The sequence below is a fragment of the Mustela lutreola genome, chromosome 17, assembly GCF_030435805.1.
Source record: "Mustela lutreola isolate mMusLut2 chromosome 17, mMusLut2.pri, whole genome shotgun sequence".
In the NCBI taxonomy this organism is placed as follows: Eukaryota; Metazoa; Chordata; class Mammalia; order Carnivora; family Mustelidae; genus Mustela; species Mustela lutreola.
The window spans coordinates 38,928,324-38,949,673 of NC_081306.1; the positions used below are offsets into that span (position 1 = coordinate 38,928,324).

A 21,350-nucleotide genomic window follows, 5' to 3' on the forward strand; every position below is an offset into this window, starting at 1 on the left:
TCCAACAAAGAAAAGCCCAGATGTAGGTGGCTTCACAGTGACCAATTATTCAAAGAATTAACAGCAATCCTTCACAAACTCTTCCAAAACACAGGAGATGGGGAAACACTTCCCAACCCAGCCTGAGGCCGGTAGTAGCCTGATACCAAAACCAGACCATGACTTCAGAAGGAGAGAAAAACCACAGGCCAACATCCTTCTGGCCCCGAGCCCATGTGGCATCAGCAGAGTTCCAGAGAGCTGGCGACTAAGGCTGTGTCTGCAAGGCCAAGGCCCAGTCAAAACTCTGGATGTCAAGGCTCGAGAGAGCTGCCCTGGATGGTAAGACTCCGCACATGTAACACGTCCCTGCTGGGAGAAACAGGCCCTGTGCTGTCTGCACAGCTCCACCGGGAGGGGGCAAGCCCAGGCCTGGTGACTCCCGGGTCCTGCCCCGAGTATCTCCTTCCTGGGCCATCTTTCATTTGCACTCCTCTGCTGTAATAAACCGTGAGTGGGAGCAGGCCAGCTTCTCTGAGTCCTGCAAGCACCTCTAGTGAACTCCTGGGTTGTCTTGGGGGCCCCTGAGCTAGCAGCGTGTGTCAGAAGCAAGAGTGGTCTTGAGGAGTCCTACACTTTGCAGTGAGAAACCACTGAACTGAATACTTTAATTGGGCTAATTATACAGTATGTGAACTCTGTCTCAACAAAGCTGTTTTGGAAAAAAGCTAACTTTTTAAAATAACGGTGATGCCATCATCCCATTTAAAATTCTACCTATTGATTGACTCTTAAGATCAGAAATCCAATAAACAACAGAGAGTACCAGGATATTTCTTCCACTGGAGTTCGGAATCATTACCGAGTCATTCAGAGAATGATTTTCACTTGCTAGAGACGTGGGCATTTCCCTACCCCAGTTACGGTTCATTTTCAGACCGTCTCTACATCTTCCCTGGGACTCTCTCCTCTTGGGCCATTCCTTAGAACACCCAACATTTAATCAAAGCTCGCAGTCGTACTATTTTATGAATGTAACATCTATTTGTTCTGGGGTCCCTGCACCCAGGGTCCCTGCACCCCCATTTCTCTGTTCCACCGCAGAAATCCCCGAGGTGCTAACCCCCACCACAGACTCAGAGCTCAATCACCGCAAGCCGCCTTCTTCCTGTTCTCAAGTGTCCGGGCCACGGGTGTGGATTCTGAGGTATTCTCGTTCTTGGTTTCCTCACTGGTTCTGACGTACAAACCCACGCAAACCCCTCAGACCAGACACATGGGGTAACCTTCCTGAGACTTTCCGCCATTAACACCCCTCTCTTTGATCTCACCTGCGATGGGACAGTTGCGCTTGGCAAAGAATTCCACACTGAAAATCCCTCTCTCTCGAACTTTGAAAGTCTTCCTTCCCTTGTCACCTAGTATCTGCTGCCTGTAAAGAAAAGGCTGCTCATGCCGATTTTATTTACAGATGACCTGATTTTCCTTCTGGAAGCTTCTGGGATCTTCTCTTTATATATTTCTGAAACTGCCCACTGAGTGGACTGGAGTGGGTCTTTTTGATTCACTGCGTGAGACATTCAGTGGGCCTTTTCAATCTGGGAGATGTGTTCCTCTTCAGCTAGATATGTCCTCATAATACACTCGACTAATTTCCTCTCCTTCAACTTTCTGTGAATCAGATGTGGAGATCCCTCTCTCTTTTTTTTTTTTTTTTGTATTTTATTTATTTAAAAAATTTTTGCTTTTTAAAGGAATTATTATTTTTTAAATTTAAATTCAAATAGCCCACATATAGTACATCACTGGTTTTTGATGTAGTGTTCAATGATTTTCTCCATATTTTTTATGTCTTGTCATGTTATCTTACATTCAAAGCAGGGCAACTTATCTTTAACCTTCTAATGAAGTTCTCGTGTCAACAAGCATATTTTCAGGGGACAGGGACTGAAGCGTTATTTTTAATGGGTACAGAATTTTGGGTGAAGATGAGTTCTGGAAACAGTGGTAAGTTTGTCCAACACTGTGTATGTACTGAACCATATACTTAAAAATGGTTAAAATGACAAATTTTATGCTATGTATATCTTGCCCCAATAAATAAAAAATGTTTAATGTTTTCAATTACCCTAAGTTTATTCTAGCCCTGACTCTTAGGTCGTCCTGTTCCGATTCTATAGATACACTTCTCTAATCTCTGTAGATGCTAATTTTTAGACATTCTCTCTGTTGGCAGACAAATTTTTGTTTCTCTCAAGATCTAGTTTTGTTTTTCCATGCACACTAAAGAACAAGGGAATGCATGGCTGACCAGGGAGGGAGGCCCTGCTCTGGGGCAGGACGAGGGCAGCAGTCACCGGGCTCCCGCAATCAGCACTTACTCTCAGCTGTGCACACCCAAGCTGGCCACGCTCTGGCTCCCCAGATTGTTTTCCTTTAAAATGACCCTTGAGGGACACCTGGAAGGGTCTGCCTTTGGCTCAGGTTATAATCCCGGGGGAAAAAAAAAAAAAGAGGCTTGACTTTCACCCAGGAATAGGTGCTTGGTTGCCTGTGAGTATGTGAGGATGGAAAAGGGGTGTCTGGCTGGTTTATATGCAACACTCACTCCCTTTCCTTCCAAGCTCGCCTCCTACTCCGGACTCCTTAGGTGCTATCTCTAAGCTGGGGGCTTCTCTGGGCTTCTGTGGGGGCAGGCAGGCTCTTGCCTTAGTGCACCCCCCCACTCCTCCTTGGCCGGACTTCATCCATCAACACCCCACCTACACCCCCTTCCTGCCTTCCAGGGAGAGACGAATCCCTCACACTGAGGTTCACCTCCGCCCGGTGCTCGCACGCCACCATTTCTAGGTCTTTACAGACTCAAACATAATTGTACTCTCAGGTGGGGAAGAAGATAAACACCCTTGCTTAGCCTTCCTTCTTGAACCAAAATCACCTTTACAAAAACCAAGCTAACATAACCAAGCTATAACTGGACTATTTTAATAGAACCGCCAAGTCTGTGCTTTCCAATCCGTGAAAGCAGAATTTACTGGAATGTGGCCAGTCCCACACCGGAAGGCATCTAACGACGAAGCAACACCACCTTTGCTGGCCTCTGTGTGTGAGCACACAGGACTTCCGAATGCTTCTGAGTCACAGCCTCAGACAGTGTCAGACAGCGATTCCTTCACTAATAAGAAAAGCATTGAAAAGGAGCTGAAAATAAACCCACTGTTCCAGAGGGCCACCCATTCCGAGTTTTTCAATAATGAGAACTTTCAACATCTGATCTGAGAAATATTTCAGGGGCGTGTAGGCACACACACTCGTGTACACACGCAAGAAAGATTTACTTTCATGTTAATCTGTAATGCTGGAGGGAAAAACAGTTGTTACCTTATAGACAATTAAATGGAGTGCTTCATAAGTGTCATCTGTGTTTACAAAAATTTTGGGGAATCTGCATTTTGCTTCTGGATCATTAAGGTTCAAGGGTCCAGTAAGAAATCTGAAAAGGAAGCACAGAAATGACTCAATCAGGTAAGGGATAAACAGGAATACATAAAACAGGATATAGTCCCACTTAACATAGATTCATTTTCTTTTTGGGAAGCCAGACGCTACTTGGAAAACACCAAATCAGAGTATGATAAAGTTTTAATTCACTGGAAACAAAAGCGTTTCCACTGCAGTAAACAATTGCCAGTAAATAACACAAAGGTAATTTCAGAGTTGATGATTTTACCTTTACCAAAAAAGATAATAAAATCTAATACTGTGGATCAAAGACCAGAAGCTCTACCTTCCGTAATGTTGAAGATTTCCTGGCATCTCCGCCCTTACTGGAGAATCTCTTCCCGCCAACTGTAAACAAAGTCAACGTCCAGAAATGACTTATTAGATTTTCTCCTTTTGAAGCTTTGAAAACCACATTTATACCTGCTAGTGGGCTCCATGCCATTTTCCTGTCTCATTTACACACGTTCCGCCCCACCAATAAAAGCGAAGGGGATTACAAGAGCTACCTAAAGAATGCATTGATAGGAACCAGAACGATCAAAACTTCATTGGACCCTGAACTCCATCTAATGATTTAGTTCCTTTTTCAGCAATAGCCGAAATTTCCCATGGTGTTAATGTATGCTAGGCAATGACCACCTCATAGGACCCTAGAGGCAGCACACTCTTATTTTCTTGTTGTGGAAACTCAAGTTAGTAGAAGTTCCCCCGCAAACACGGCTCCGAAGCAGCACAGCCAGCCGTCAACCCCATGACTATCTGACATCAAAGCTTTCAGCCAGGACATCCCGCCTCCTCCTGGATTGGTATTTGTTGCGCATGCCTAACACTTGCTGAAGATGTACTATTTCAATAGGCACAGGAAAGGAGGAAAAAAAATCCAAATCCAGTAGTCATGTTAGCTGAAACCTCTCATTCTTCTAAAAAAAATTCTGACATTCTTTTAGTCTATATAAAATTTTAGCATATAACCACAGAAAAAAGATTGAAAAACATTCTAAATCCAATAGTGAAAATGGATATCTGACTCTCACAGAGGCAGCCCGTACTGAAAAAGAAGGCCTCATGCGTCCACACTCAACACTGCCGTGTTGAATCCTGTGGTTTCCTACTTTCTAAGCCCGGCTCTTTGGGCAGATAATAAAGGACCAGAGTTTTCTGTTGGGGTAGCTGCACTGTCACACACGGAAAAGCCTCCTGAGGGCGTGGATGTAAGGAGGTGCTTTAGCCTCAGGCAGATCCGGAGATCAAGTCATGGCCTGCCGCTTCCCCGGCTAGGTGACCCCGGGTGTGCCATTTAAGCCTGAGTGTCCTGTCTGTAAGGTGGGGAGAAGTTATCCTACTCGGGACGGTTATCAGGACGCCAGGAGATAATGCATGTTTGCGGGGCACTCAGGACAGTGCTGGGTCACAGTACGTACTTAAGAAACATGAGCTACTGTACTCAAACTGCCTACAAAGGGCGTACGTGCAGGACCAGGTCCTTCTTAAAACCTGGCTTTCAATTTCTTATCAAAGAGGTTTTTCTCTTGTTTCATGTCACAACCTTCAACAGAGGGAGGGAAGAGCACAAGCCAGCACATGAACGCATCTAGGCCAAAATGATTTGTGGGCTATGGATATTTTTTATCTCCAACCTAGTAAGAGTGGCAGAAGGACACTTTGGGGAGAAGGCTGCAGTTTTACATACAGGTCTCTGCAGAAAACTGGGAAAGTAAGTAGCCCGGTGGAGAAGGCAGGCAGGCAAAAGACCATCCACGGAATCACATCTCATGCTTGTAGGTGACAAGTCCACAGGATTCACCTTTCTTCTGACAAAGATCCCAGGTGTTTTCAAGTTCCCAGAACCCTGCCTCAAACCCGTTTCTCCACTACTCAATGAATTGCTCCTCTTAAAAACAGACCCTTGCTATTGTATTGGAATGTAACGAAAGGAGGAAGAGCTGACATACGTGGTTTTCTGGTCTAAGGGGTACACAACCACATACATGTCACACTAGCAATGTAACATCTAGATCAGAGCTGCCCCACCGACCACCGCGTTACTCCACCCTCTGCCCCCAAGCCCCCAGCCCTCCAGCACGGGTGTGCGTACATACGTAATACATACAACATACATACACACAGAGGCAGGGGTTGGCGGGGAGGGAGGGAGCCCAGTGCCCGGCCCGTACCTCAGGCTCGATATGCCTTGGAAACAGAGACGTGGTGAGGTATTTGTATAAAATTCTCATGTCGTCTTGTTCTAACCCACTCCTGAAACATCAGAAATGCATGGTGTTAAAAGCCTGGAACTGGTCTTCTGTCTTCCTGTGGCTCGGGTCATAGTAACACTCCTCTTGTTTGCTTGTTTACATTGTACCCAGAAGCCCTTTCCTGGACTGGGAAGTTCCAGAAGGGAATGAATTAAACTGCTCTGCCGCTAGCACTTTATCCTGAGCCAGCAAAGGCTACGTCTGTGTCATCTTGTATTCTATACGCCATTGTAAACAAACAGTCACTGGTCTGATTTGATCTGACTCGATTCCCTGCTTGAACCTCAGGTGTAATTCTTCAGGGAGTGTTAACAGCCACCACACTCCACTCCAGGTAGCAGATTCTGCTTCGCTTTCTGGGTCTATAGACATGCCACATACTTCTACCCAGCCTCCTGGGGAACACTGGCGTGCTGCCGATGGGGCCTACGCTCCTGCTCGGTCTCGGAAACGGATGTGGACTTTAAATCTATGACTTCCGTGCAGGAAGGGAGGAGGGAGAGAATGAAACACACTCTCGGGTCTACCTTTCAAGTCTAATCTGAACCGAGGCAAGGGTGAGTAGCACGTGGAAATAGGGCTGAGACACTAGCAGGCAGCAGACCCTATTTGAGATCAGTTTTCTAGGTAGGGATATAAACAGACCATGAGTCTGTATCTGATTCTTTTTCTATTCAGTACAACCAAAAAAAAAAAAAAAAAAATCCTATGATGAAATCCAACTTTATTATGAATCAAGCCTCTACACCATATTCCGGAGGCTGTCTCTTCTTTTCCCAGTGAAACCATCTGTTAGAAAATTTCGGCTTCCCCTGGCAAGTATGTGCTGCTCCTTCCTGAGGTTCCTCCAGTGCTGTCTCATCTCCTCCTCTTCCTCTCGCACCTCTTCCCCCTTCCAGGTCAATTTTCATAAGGTCTCGCCCTCAACGGAAACCACCAGGGCTGGCAGGATCATTCAGCTCGTCCTGCGGCAACTCTTAACTCTCAAAGTACCACGAGCCAACTGGGCAGATGAAATCTCCCCATCAAACACATGAAAAGTCACCTGTTCTGTTTTCTTTTACAGAAATAACTGAGGTAAGAAGATAGGAAGAGGAAAACAAAACAGGTTCTGGATGTTATTTTCCTTTTAAGACCTGAGTAAGAAGTACCAGTGGAGAGCTGTCAATGATAGGTAGTAGAAGGCAGTACATAAACGACTATGGGCTGGGCAACGTCTTCTAGAGCTGCGGTTCCAGTAAGAGCAGCTACTTGGGGGTGCCCGGGTGGCTCAGTCGGTTAAGTGTCTGCCTTTGGCTCGGGTCAGGATCCCAGGGTCCTGGGATCAAGCCCTGCGTCAGATTCCCTGCTCAGCCCTGCTTCTTCCTCTCCCTTCGTTGATGCGCGCTCTCTCTCTCTTGTTCTCTCTTGCTCACTTTCCCTCTCTCAAATAAAATCTTTAAAAAAAAAAAAAAAAGAGAGCAGCTACTGGGCATATGTGGGTACTGAACACCTGAGATGTGGCTTGTTGAAATGAATGTAAAACATACACTGGACTGTTAAAGATTTAGCATTAAAAGAATAACTCATTAATAATATATGTTGTTGGGGCACCTGGGTGGCTCGGGTCATGATCTCGGGGTCCTGGGATTGAGCCCCAGGATCGAGCTCTCTGCTCAGCAGAGAGCCTGCTTCCCCCTCTCTCTCTGCTTCTGTGATCTATCAAATAAATAAATAAAATCTTTTAATAAAAAAAATTTACGTTGCTTACATGTTGAAATAATAAATTTATAATAGCTCATGAATAATTTAAGCTTTTACATGTTGTAATAAATAATTTTAGATATATGGTGCCAAAAGGTTAATTTCACTAGTTTCTTTTCATTTGAACATAGCTGCTAGGAAACTTAAAATTATATATGTGGCTTGTATTGTATTCTTTTTTTTTTTTAAGCCTTATTTATTTATGGGCACATGGTGGCTCAGTTGGTTAAGCATCTGCCTTCGGCTCAGGTCATGATCTCAGGTTCCTGGGACTGAGCCCCCACATCGGGCTCCCTGCTCAGGAGGGACTCTGCTTTTCCCTCTCCCTCTGCCCCTCTCTCTGCTTGTGCTCTTTCTCTCAAGCACAGTCTCTCTCAGGTAAATAAATAGTCCTTTTTAAAAAAAGACTTTATTTGAGAGAGAGCAAGCCAGTGAACAGAGAGATGGGCAGAGGGAGAGAGAGAATCCCACGCAGACGCCCCTCTGTGCGTGGAGCCCAATGTGGGGCTTGATCCCACAACCCTGAGTTCAAGAGCCACATGTTTAACTGACTGAGTCACCTAGGAGCCCCTGCACTATTTTCTTACTGAAGGCCGCTGTTCTAGACCATAGGACATGAAGTAGAAAAAAACCCTGTAGGAGGAGATGGCAAACCACACTGCTGAATGGCTCACCACGTGTACTGGGACTGGCGCTTTGTTTGGTGATTTCGCTTCAGATTTAACGCCAGATGTTAAATACTTTGTATTGGTCATCTGGATAGAAAATGAAAAAGAGAAATACTAAGTTGCAGCCAGGTGTTCAGAGCACAAAACCCCAAGTAGGCAATTCCCACTTTGCCTCCAGAGAGGCCTGCCCTAGTTGTAGGATCTCCATGAGCTCGGACCACAGCAGCCCTCTCTCCAGTGGCTGCCAGCCCCAACCCTACTTCAGCTCCCCTACAAAAAATAAATGAGCCAATAATGCATTATAATTATGGAAGATGTTACTATTGGGGGGAAGTTCTTATGAAAAACGTTAAAAAAATTAAACACTTCCTTCCTTAGTGCAAATAAACAAACAGATAAATAAATACACAAGCAGAAAATTCCTGCACTGACAGGAAATGGTTCAGGACTCCATCAAGGGTTCACATCAGACAGACAATAGCCTACTCGTGCTCAGAAGGATAGGTGTTCTCTCAAAGTCTCTCACATATGGTTGTTTAATATGAATAATTTTTTCTTATTTAAGCTTATTTTTTAAAATAATTTTTTCTTATTTATACAGTTTTTTCTTGGGAAACAAAACAAAACAAAATATTTTCCTCAGCTTAAATCTCAACTGATGCATTTGAATGCAATGCAAAATCTTTCAAATCAGGATCGGTTTTGTTTACAACACAAGTGTTACTGTCATGTATTAAATATAAAATAATCTAGTCAAGATCCAAGGATATGGTCAACTTTGATTCACTTAAGAAATATCTAAAGCATTTATTCATAAAAGTATTAACTCCTGGAAAGTAAATCAATTCACTAAAAAGAAAATTCTCCAAAAAACAGGCCAAGAGTTCTGGACAAGAAAGCTGACTGACATCCTCCTACCAAACAGCAGTAATGTCTAATCCTATCATGGCCACTGCAAAACCAAATCCATCCATTAAATGCAACAAAGTCCAAACAGAACTAGAAGATATTTTCTACTAACCATCCACTTTGAGCTCACAACCAAGCATCTACAGTATACCAGGTTCTGGACATGTCCTGGGACAGACAGATGTTTCTACCCTCAGATAATTTCCAAAACAATATAATAAGTAACAAACCAATGCAACAATACATTAAAAGAAATCATTCACCATGATCAAGTGGGATTTATTCTCAAAATCCGAGGGTGGTACAATATTTGCAAAACAATCAATGTGATATATCACATCAATAAGAAAAAGATAAAAACCATATGATCATCTTAGTAGGTGCAGAATAATCATTCAACAAAGTACAATACCCATTTATGATAAAAACCCTCTGCAAAGCAGGCCTAGAGGGAACATGTTGCAACATAATAAAGGTCCTATATGAAAAACCCACAGCCAACATCAAATCCATTGAGGAAAAACTGCGAGCTTTCCCCTAAGGTCAGGAATAAGACAAAGCATGTCCACTCTCACCACTTTTATTCAACATAGCACTGGAAGTCCTGGCCACAGTAAACAGACAACAAAGAAATAAAAAGGCATCCAGATTGGTAAGGGAGAAGTAAAACTCTCATTATCTGCAGATGACATGACACTATATATGGAAAACCCTAAAGACCACCAAAACCAAACCAAAACAAAACAAAAAAACCAAACTGTTAGACTGATAAATGAATTCAGTAAATTCTCAAAACTCAACGTACAGAAATCTTTTCCATTCCCACTAATAATGAAGCAGCAGAAAGTGAAATTAAGGGGCCCCTGGCTGGCTCAGTGGGTTAAAGCTTCTGCCTTAGGCTCAGGTCATGATCTCAAGGTCCTAGGATAGAGCCCGCATAGGGCTCTCTGCTCAGCAGGGAGCCTGCTTCCCTGACCCTCGCCCCTGCCTGCCTCTCTGCCTACTTGTAATCTCTGTCAAATAAATAAATAAATCTTAAAAAAAAAGAAAGAAAGAAAGAAAGAAAGAGTGAAATTAACAAAAAAGAATCCTATTTACAACTGCGCTGAAAATAAAATTCAAGACAACACAAATAGACATTCCACACTCATGGACTGGAAGAACAAATATTGTTAATGTGTCTCTATGACCCAAAGCAATCTACACATTTAACACGATTCCTATCAAAACACTGACAGCATTTTTCACAGAAATTGAGCAAACAGTCCTAGAATCTGTATGGAACCACAGAAGACTTCAAATAGCCAAAGCAGTCTTGAAAGTCTTGAAAAAACAAAACTGGAAGCATCACAACTCTAGATTTCAAGTTATATTATAATGCAGTAGTGATTAAAACAGTATGGTACTGGTATAAAAACAGGAGAGTGGAACAGAACATAAAATCCAGAAATAAACCCACAATCATATGGTCAATTAACCATCAACAAAGGAGAAATGGATATCCAATGGGGAAAAAAGAGTCTCTTTAACAAATGGTGTGGCGCAGCAGTATGCAAAAGAATGCAACTGCACCACTTTTTTACATCGTACACACACAAAAAAGCTCCAAATGGATTAAAGACCTAAATGTGAAACCTGAAACCATAAAAATCCTTGAAGAGAGCATAGGCAGTAATGTCTCTGATACAGACTGTAGCAACATTTTTCAAGATAATGTCTCCTGCGACAAGGGAAATAAAAGAAAAAATAACTACTGGGACCACATCAAAATAAGAAGTTTCTGCAGAGTGAAGGAAACAATCAACAAAACTAAAAGGCAACCTACAGAATGGGAGAAGGTACCCGCAAATCCAATGAAGGGTTAATATCTGAACTATATAAAGGACTGATACAACTCGATACCCAAAAAACAAATAATCCAATTTTTAAAAATGGGCAGAAAACATGGACATTTCTCCAAAGAAGACATCCAGAGGGCCAACACACACACACAAAAAGATGCCCAACATCACTTATCATCATGGAAATACAAATCGAAATTACAATGGGGTACCACCTCACACCTCTCAGAATGGTGAAAATCAGCGACACAAGAAACAGCAGGTGTTGGTAAGTATGTCGAGAAAAAGGAACCCTCTTTCACTGTTGGTGGGAACACAAGCTGGTGGTGACACAGCCACTGTGGAAAGCAGTATGGCGCTTCCTCAAAAAACTGAATATAGAACTACCCTACGATCCAGCAACTGCACTCTTGAGTACTTACCTAAAACAGACAAAAACGCTAATTCAAAGGGACACATGCACCCGGACTCCCCATGTTTATAGCAGCAATATTTACAACAGCCAAACTATGGAAGCAGCCCAAGTATCCATAAATCAGTAAATGGATAAAGATGTGGTATATACATGCAATGGAATATTACTCAGCCATAAAAAAGAATGAAATCTTACCATTTGCAACAATATGGATGGAGCTAGAGACTACAATGCTAGATGAAATCAGTCAGTCAGAGAAAGACAAATACCGTATGACTTCACTCATATGTGGCGTTTAAGCAACAAATGAGCAAAAGAAAAAAAAAGAGACAAACCAAGAAACAGACTCTTTATAGAGAACAAACAGATGGTTACTAGAGGGGAGATGGGTGGGGAGATGGGGGACATAGGGGACGGGACTCGAGAGTGCACTTATGATGAAAAAAATGAAAATGAGTGGGGAAAAACAACAACATTGGGCTCCACTTGATGAAACAGAGTATTCAAAACTAAATACACGGGGGCGCCTGGGTGGCCCAGTGGGTTAAGCCGCTGCCTTCGGCTCAGGTCATGATCTTAGGGTCTTGGGATCGAGTCCTGCATCGGGCTCGCTGCTCAGCGGGGAGCCTGCTTCCTCCTCTCTCTCTCTGCCTGCCTCTCTGCCTACTTGTGATCTCTCTCTGTCAAATAAATAAATAAAATCTTAAAAAAAAAAAAACCTAAATACACTGGCATACACATATATGTAATAGTAAGCAATGAGAACAAATACATACTCTGTTTGTGAGATATAAAATACTCCACTGGTATTTAAACACATCAGCTTTGTAACTAACAGTTGCCTCCCACAATGTGTTATTTTTCTTGAAGCTTCTTCTTAGGATGATTTGGCCTGGGGCCAACCTTGCCCATAGGCATACTGGGGTGAGACCCCTGAGCAGTCCTGTGCAGCCAGCCACCAGAGCTGGGCACTGCGTAACTCCAGGGAATGTCCTTCACAAAGACAAAGGTGCCCAGAGGATCCCCAGGAGTTAAGCAACAGGCAGCACTGTGAGCTGAGACTTCCAGACCTCAACCCCGCTGGTCATGCTGGCTTCATGGCCTGTCAGTGGAGCTGTGGACTATGAAGGGGACCCTTTGCTCTAGGCCTGTATCCCTTCTCACCCCCAGAGTTCACGCCTACATCAGGGGTTATGCTGTGTCAGGCGAACTGGAAACTGAGCTACTTTCCTCAGACGGGGCGCCGAGGCCATGGGCTGCTATGGAATTCTAGTCCATCCCTCGGTCTCCTTGCTGGGCGCAGCCTTCTCAGCACCTCCCTGGAATTTCTGCCTCTAGAGGGCCGCTCCCTCCTCAGATGTGACACCCTCCAACCCCCGGTAACTCCCCTTCAACCTCTCAAGGCAGCCTTAAGAATTTCATTTTACTACCACGGTGTGAATATCATAAAAAGCAACCAGAACAGGGCCAGCTAATACAGCAGTTAAGTGTCCTGCTAAACAATGTGTTAAACAAAAAAGGAGACGCCTTTCTATCTGAACTTCGTGTTGTTTTCACAGGAGAAAACAAGTTCTAGATGAAAACTCATCAGTGTGTTTAATGAACAGATTCAAATTTCTTTTGATTAGCCTCCTTCTCTTCCTAAAATGATGCTCCAAGATCTCAGCAGGGACAGAATGGGTCAGAATGGGACAGAAACCATGACTGCCTTTCTGTTAGCTGAACTCAAGTTTTCAGGCTCAAATATGGTCACAACCTAAAGGGCAGATAGTGGGATACAGTCCACATAAGCATGAAAACTGAAGACGGGTGAGCCCCCGGAAGAGCTCCCGAATCCCAGCAGTCCGTCTCAGATCGTCAGCCGGCGCCAGGCCTCCTTCACAGCCACAGCCTCCATACGGTCACGGGCAACTGCACGTTCATACGGCTTTCCCAGAGTTACCTTAGGTCCCTGAGAGGAATTTTAGTCTATCTCTTCTTGAGTATCAACACTTTCAGAGAAATTATGTTTTTGTTCTTACTATGGGATGTACCTTTGGTAGCCGGTGGGTAAGTTCCTGGTTTTATAGCACATTTAACTTCTCTGGGTATTTTTAAAGACCCAATTTTAAAACAAAGTATGAAAAGTATGCTTTCTACATTTACTATACTGTTTCTTTAAAGAGATTTTTGGAAGAACACCGAAATAAAAATAGGATTCCTAAACTTAACAGGAACATTTTCTCCACCTTTCGGGGAACCAGTTTTAAACTCCCCTGCTTTATTATTTTAACCCAAATTACCCTACTTTTGGTTTAAATAATCACTGCTTTATTTTGACAGTTATCTACAAAGATACTCCCTACCCTGCCCCCTTGCTATTTATTCCAGTTTGACAACCTCCTATCAATCCGGTCATTGCTGTTTTTATTAGGCTAAAAGAGTTTCTTCTTTAATATGCTAAGCCTTAGGGTGTACTTACCAGATTAGCTGATCGTTATAGAGAAAGGCAGTGTATTTGACTATACTCAGGCTTTCCTCCATCCTATTAATAAAAGACTGGATTTTCAAATAAGTCATTTTATCCAATGGGAAGAAGCTGATTCCACCAAAAATGTCAAGGAGATCACATGACTGCAAATGCAACGTTTGCAAGTACTGTAGGAAAAAATAAGGCATTGATCTTACTAAAAGTACACTGAACATAGCAGTCTGACAGCTGAGAATCATTAGTCAATTTATGGTACGATTACATACTAGCACACTGATAGAACCAGTAAGCAGGTGGGCCACAGCGAACTTGATGTGAAAAAGGTACCAATTTCAAAATCTGAGGTTCAAACACAAGTCATTAATAATTATTCAGGATTGTCTTATCTCTTGGAGTAATTTAATTCCTTACATGAGTGCTCCTCAAATTGTATTAATCCCATCAGGGATCTATACAGCGATATCATGGACAGAAAGTGACATGTTCTACTAAAATAAAACGGAAAGGACCGTTGTTGTTGACAGGTAGGAGAGCAATGAAGAAGAGAACAGATATTAGGAGACAGCATGAGAGTAAAGAATTATGGTCATTAAAGTGCGGGAACAAACAGGAAACAAAAGTAATTCATAAAAATGAAATAACTCAAAAACAGATCAAAGCTAGTTGAGGGAAAAAAATAGAATTATTTCTCTAAAAGCTAGCCTGAATTCTACCAGAGATAAGCCATATAAAATTTAACTTACAGTATAACAGAGTGACAACTATATTAGCACATTCATTTATCATTTGGGAAAAATCTCACTAGTAACCACTAAGGTGACAAAATCTACCCTGGCAAAAAATTTTACCTTGCATCAATACAGATTAAACAATACTGTTTAATGAATAATCATCAATGCCTAAGAATGTAGGGCTTAGGTAAAGAGTTTAAATTGAGCTAATTAACCAATCAGCATGCACTAAGTTCGCTTTTGAGTAAGCCCACACAGACAGACACAGGTAGAGTGAGGATGAAGCTGAAAGGTGTTTCCAAGATGATGTAGGGGTGCACAAAAATGGCAGGATGTTTTGATCCAACACAAAATGTTACAGAAAGATAAAAGAATGGAAAGAATTTTCTCCCTGTTCTGGTATCGCCACAGTGTATCTCAGTTTCTTTGTCACTTTCAAGTCCTAATTTTTTTTGTAAATAAGAAACAAACTTCTGTGTATATTTTTAAAAATCTGTTTGAAGACTACTGAGATTATAAATAAAATTCAAAACACTTACCCGATGGAAGAATTTCTCTAATCTTTCTTTCAGGAGCTTGACACCTCCATCTTCCATGGCTCTCAGAAATGTACCATTAAAAAGCTAATGATGTAAAAGATTTTTAAAAGTCAATTTTTTACACCCTTCAATTTGCCAGCATTCACAAATTCCTCTTTTCCTTTTAGATTAACTAATTCAGTTTATTTAATCCCCTCTATTCCTTTAAAATGTAGAAAATATTTACATGAGAAAGCCTGAATTATAAAATGAATCACACAAAAATCAATACTTTGTTAATTGATATTTCTGTGTAATCACTTAATCCTTTGGGGCATTGTTTTTTTAAGTAGGCTTCCTGATCAGCCTAGAGACCAGCACTGGCCTTGAACTCATGACCCTGAGATCAAGAGTCGGACACTTAAGGGACTGAGCCACCCAGGTGCCCTGCATTATTATTATTTTTTTTAATCTCAACTCACACCCAAGTTTCACTTTACATAAAAAATTATCGCCAGACTTCTTAAACCATACAAAATCTGCAGTATGCCCTTCTCCTCAAGGACATGGACTCTCTTGTTTACCCATAGGGATACATTCCTAGTACAAGGCTAGTAAGAGAGGAAAAACTCAATACTCAGTGAAAAAGTATATACATAAACCTCAGTGCTGTTTCAAAGTCCCCATTATTTCCTCCCCTAAAACAGATACATAGTCACCATACAGTCATCAAAAGACTTAAGATTTTAGATTTTTTAAGAAATTTATTTGACAGACAGAGATCACAAGTAGGCAGAGAGGGAGGCAGATAGAGAAGAGGAAGCAGGCTCCCTGCCGAGCAGAGAGCCGATGCGGGGCTTGATCCCAGGACCCCAGGACCATGACCCGAGCCGAAAGCAGAGGCCTTAACCCACTGAGACACCCAGGCGCCCCAAGAGTTGAGATTTTAAACAGGGGGTAACTGGCTAGACTCAATTCAGAAAGAACGTCATGCTTACCTTGTACATGCTGTAGCACTGTTGTAGCACTGAACTATAAACCTTGTCCTGCAAACACAAAAACAAAGATCTCAATTTAAGGGGAAAAAAGTCCATGGCATAGCAAATATATAGTAACTCTTGGCAATACAATATAATGCTTGTAAGCATAGACCTATGACAATTATGTGTTGACGATTAAATGTATTTAAACGCAGTTATGAACCAGTTTTGGGAGAGCTTTTAACAATGATTAGAAGGCATTAGTGACACAAGATACACATTTTTATACAATTGTGTAAATAGTGTAAATAGACATGAAACTTCACTATGCATATCCTGAGAATCTTCTGCAACGTGACATAGCTTAAATGTGGCCATGTCACTCAACATATTCAGTAATACATTTTTCTAGAAATATGAAATTAAAAATGACACATTACCAACAACTCCTCCTCTTGGTATTCAACAATTGGTTTTCCATCTTTAGTTTGCTTTTCAATTATAGGATTCCGAACAACCTACACAATTTTGATAGAATGAAATTACACAATGACCCAATTATATGTTTTTATTTTTCCCTTAAATGAAAAAATTTAAACATGCCACAACACCAAGAGCCCAAGAATACACTAAATAGGAATTAGATTTTAAAATTGCAACCACCTTTATTGTAATTCTACTTTGCAACAACTAGAGGACTTTCCTAAAGTCCTAACAGTAGAGATCACCCATAACTTCACTACACAAGTTCAAAAAGATGTACTGTGTATGTAAATACCATGACCATCCAGAAATTCTCTTCTGGTTCATTGAAGAACTGTCTATTCTTCTGCGTATGTAAAGACTTTGCAGGTTTTGATGGGCTAAATGTCCTGAAAAGGTTAAAAAAGAGTATGTTGGGGATGTTTCTCCAAGTCGAATGAGTTTTAAGAATTCACTGAACTCTGCAAAAGTGCCTTTAAAGACGTTACCTTGTAAACTGTACAATTGCTTCACATAATCCAACATTTCTAATTTTCTCATTCTTTTCTACTTCATTCGGATGGTAGAACAAAATTTTATTTTCCTCCTGAAATATGAAGACACAGAATCACATTAATATAAGCTTTTTGTTTCCCCTCCCCCTTCCCATCTCGGCTGTGGAAAATGCTGTTCAATGTCAACCTCTGACGTTGCACATGCTAGCGGCAAACCAAAACAAAAACCCTTCTCAGAAAATCAAGAATTATCTTCCCCTCGATATGTAAACAAGGGTCATCGGCCTGGAAGGCAATTGTGATATTCCGCAAGTCACATGTCATCTGGAGGCACACGAGACAATTGTTCTGAGAAAACTCGATTTTACGGTTTCTTTCCTCGTGCTAATTTTGCAAAAACACGAGCGTTTGTAAGAAATAAGCGTGTGCGCACGTGCGTACACGTACGCCTCTGGGCGAGTAAAACTCAGCAGGTTCACGCGCATTTGGACTGACAGCCTTTAAAAGGACCGTGATTTGCTGCCAACAGAACCGGACATCCTTTGAGGAAGTCACCGTCCCCACCTATGAAACAAACAAAAACCCATCCCTGGAATTTATTTATCAGTTCGGGGGAAAAAAAAAAAAACAACTTTCCTAGGGACCCCCAAGCTTGCGTTATTTTAGGGTTACAGTCCCCCACTCTCGATGCACGTTTCTGGTCGGGGACTTCCAGGAACAAAAACATAAGCTCAATCTCAGTCGCCCAGGATCGGCGCCAAAGGACAACCCGTGCGGAGAGAGAATCAGCCTGCTGAGCCCTCGTTCAAGACACAGGCTTTGATCCAGGACTCGAGAGAGAGAGACCCTGCGGCGCTGTCTGGCCCCCACTTATTCCCTGGCCCGGGCGCACACCTGACACAAAACCTCCGCCCATGCCGCCCGAGGAAGGGAGTGACAGGTGCTGCGCGGGGTCCCCTCCAGCCCACCCCGGGCCGCGCCCCCAAGGCTGCCCGGGCCCGCCGCGGGTCGGCCCGGCCGCCCCCGCCCTCGGGTCCTACTCCGACCGCCGGCTGCCACCGGCGCGCGGCCCCGTGCCGCGTACCTCGCCCTCGCGCGGCCCGAAGCGCGGGTTGTAGATGAAGAAACTCAGCAGCGCCGGCGGGAACTGCTTCTCCTGGGCCGTCCCGGCCCCGGCGCCGGCTGCCGCTGCCGCCATCCCGGCCCGGCCCCCGCCTCGGGAGCCTCCCTCGGCCCGCCCAGAGACAGCCGCCCTGAGGAGACCGCACTTCCGCCTCGCTCGCGGTCGCCCCGGAAGTACTCGCCGCCGGCCCGGAATAAGAACCCGCCACGCGGCGTCCCCCTTCTGGCGAGGACCTACGAGGGTTCCTTCTCGTTTGTTTCTCTGGCAGGTGTTTCTTATTTGAAAGTGAAGGTGAAAGTGAAACTTATTCGTTTGTTTGCTGCCAGATATTATATCCTGGCTGCAGCGAGGGCTGCGTATTTAAAGAAAAATAGAACGGGCATGGTTTCTCTCTCTCTCTCTCTTTTTTTTTTTTTTGGAAGGGAGGAAGGTCAGCTGGGCGATTTGCCCCCTTCCATCATGTACAGGGTCCCTCTTGGCGTGTGTGGGTTTTCTTGATCCCTGTTGGAGAGACCTCAGCTGACAGCTGGATCAAACGCAGCCGATGGGGTTTGCACCTTACCCCAACTCCAGTGGCTCCGGCGGGGAGGAAGATGGAGCGCAGATGTGAAAGCGCTGGGCTCGGGGGAGGCGTGTGTGGTCCAAGGGGACCAGAGTGCGGCATTCCCCGCGGGGTGCCCAGTCCCGGACCTTGGCGAGCAGGATATCGCCCTTTCTTAGTAGTTTTGAGGAGTCACTTGCTTTTGAGCTCTGTGGTTTAGGACATAGCTGGAACAGCTCGGGACTTCTGGCTTCTGGTATTGGGAGTTCAAACCCTTGCAGCCCACCGCTTGGCCGAACTCCAAACGACCTTGGTTTAGTTTGACTCATTTGTCACAGATCAAATTTAGAAACTGGACCTCTTATTTAAGCTGGCGGAATAGACCTTCATGTTTAGGGAGGAGATACATTGGAATTTGGACGTGAGATGGATCTGGGTACTTATCCTAGACCTATCACTCAGCAAGTGTGAAACCTTGGACCAGTTACCTACCTTCAACCGCCTCTAATTCGGATTTGTAAAATGTCTAATAGTAAATGCTTACCTAGTAGGAATAGGGCTTTAAGAATTAAATGGGGTTATGAATTGTACATATAATGCCCAGCACTTCATCATTATTCAACAAATGGTTATCATTACTTGCTCTTGAAATACTTTCCCAAATAACTTGCTCTGGTGCATGAAATTCTCCACTAGATAAAGTATTTTGGTATTAACGCAATTATTTAAAAATATTTTTTAAGATGGCAGAATCCCCTCTCCTCTCTTCTTCCTTTTATTCCCGAAAAGTCTGTGGGACGTTCTAATACATAAAATAGCTGCAGAGCTACTGTCTTTGATTTACTGGGGTCTAAGAGTACCTTTTGGCTTTTTCCAGGGGCTACCTATCATTCCCATCTCCCTTGTCCCTGGTCTCCTGCCTGGGACCTAGTGACTCCAAGGATATAGTTTGAAAACTCCAGGTTAAAGAAGTCTCTCCTTTGTCTCTGAGTAAATACTTCTCAAAAAGTAGAATAACCCAGGGTTGAGGTTGGAACACCTGAATTTTTAGTTCTGGTTTTGCCATTTATCAGCTGAATGAACTTTGACTAATCACTTACCTTCTTCAATTCCCATCTCCTCCTTGGCAAAATAAGGTTAGTACCTGCCTCACAGGGTTATTGCAGAATTACACCAGATGATCCAAATGAAAACACTTGGTAAAGTACAAAGTACTACTCAAATGTGGGGCAAGAGCCCTTCACAGCATTAGTAAAGCTTTCTCCTCTGCACACTTCTACTTCCTTGTATACTTTGCCTCCTCCGCATGCATTAATCAAATTAATTAATTGCCACAGGAAAGAGATGATACAAAATTAAAATGAAACAAAACCCCAGAAATCAAAGTGCTTTTTAAGTTTCAAAAGCCAAGGAGGCAAGAAAGCTCAGACATTAATGCACCCCCATCTCTCACAGTCTGAGGGTGCACGGATGCAGTGTGGGAGGAGTGGTGATGATAGACACTTAGATATTTTTGGAGACTTCAGAGCAGAGAGGATGTGTAGTTGCTTCCTTGTGAAGCTGGGGGTGGTGATAGAGGAGGCTCCAGAACTTCCCTCCTCCCGCAAATACAACGTACAGCTACGCATAGCGCAGTTCCTTCTGAGAGAAATCCAGAGACAAGCTGAATGACTCCTACACATCAGTTGAATGAGGAAATACCCCAATCAAAATGGGCAGGAAAGGCTGTTACATGGTCTCATCACAACCCCCACCGGAGCACAGCATCACACAATGAGGAGGGAACCCTGGACTCCTAGCCTCTCTGTGGGTTTGGATTGTACATCTAGCTACCCCAACTTCTAAGGCTCCAACCCACGGCCCTATCTTCAAAACACCTAACTCTGAATGCCAGTGGGACTTGCATTTACTAGAACCACAAGACCACATAGCAAAGAAGGAGTTCTTAATGGCTATGTGAACCCTCACGATGGTGATCCCCTCAAAGCTCAGTACAGAGGGAGCAGGCAAGATGCCGGTCAGTCTTTCCCTGGAAGGAATTTGTATACTTTACAAGCTGCTGCCTGAGGGTCTGGCTTCTAATTTAGCGCATATTTAGGGGCTGGCTGCTGTCCTTCCTGGAGCCCAAAATAGCTGGTTGGCACTACACACAATTTCCCCCTCTGTTCACTTGAAGAATAAAACCAAGTCCCCAGTATCTCCCTGGAAGAAGCTTGTCCACACATGCAGTGTGCCAACATTTACAGTAACCATCCAAGGATATGCGCCCCCAAATTACCTGGCTCTGAGAGCTAGGAGGCATTCCGGAGCCCTATCCCGCTGTAGCAAAAAGCAGGTTTTAAATAGGACAGGAGCTCCCTCCGGTGGCCATGCACCTGGGCTCAGCACAGGGAGAGCCCTCCTCCCACCGGAATGTCAAAAAGGAAAACATTGGGCTTAAATCCCAAGTTAGACCAAATGGCCCCCACAAACATTCACAGAACATGCCATCCAATAGCAGCAGAATTCCCCTTCTTCTCAAGCCCACACAAAAAATTGTCCATGATCACGTTAGAACACAAAACAAGTCTTAACCAAAATTTAATAAGATTGAAATCCTATCAAGCATTTTTTCTGACCACAAATGATAGGAAACTACATATCCGCGACCAGGGGAAAACTGGAAAATTCATTAATATGTGGAGATTAAACAAAAT

General features: G+C 43.4%; 1 protein-coding gene across 1 annotated transcript in view; it reads right to left on the reverse strand.

The window, feature by feature from the left end:
- Positions 1 to 18,271, reverse strand: part of CCZ1 (CCZ1 homolog, vacuolar protein trafficking and biogenesis associated) — a 30,848-nt gene extending 12,577 nt beyond the window's left edge. Inside the window, exons 1-10 of the mRNA XM_059154033.1 lie at positions 18,075 to 18,271; positions 16,985 to 17,082; positions 16,792 to 16,885; positions 16,454 to 16,531; positions 16,032 to 16,079; positions 15,055 to 15,138; positions 13,776 to 13,951; positions 5,658 to 5,739; positions 3,767 to 3,828; positions 3,361 to 3,472 (exon numbers count right to left, since the gene is read on the reverse strand). Of these exons, the coding sequence (XP_059010016.1) occupies positions 3,361 to 3,472; positions 3,767 to 3,828; positions 5,658 to 5,739; positions 13,776 to 13,951; positions 15,055 to 15,138; positions 16,032 to 16,079; positions 16,454 to 16,531; positions 16,792 to 16,885; positions 16,985 to 17,082; positions 18,075 to 18,188 (948 nt within the window). The 5' untranslated portion in view covers positions 18,189 to 18,271. The remainder of the gene's footprint in view (positions 1 to 3,360; positions 3,473 to 3,766; positions 3,829 to 5,657; positions 5,740 to 13,775; positions 13,952 to 15,054; positions 15,139 to 16,031; positions 16,080 to 16,453; positions 16,532 to 16,791; positions 16,886 to 16,984; positions 17,083 to 18,074) is intronic.
- Between the last annotated feature and the right edge of the window lie 3,079 nt (positions 18,272 to 21,350).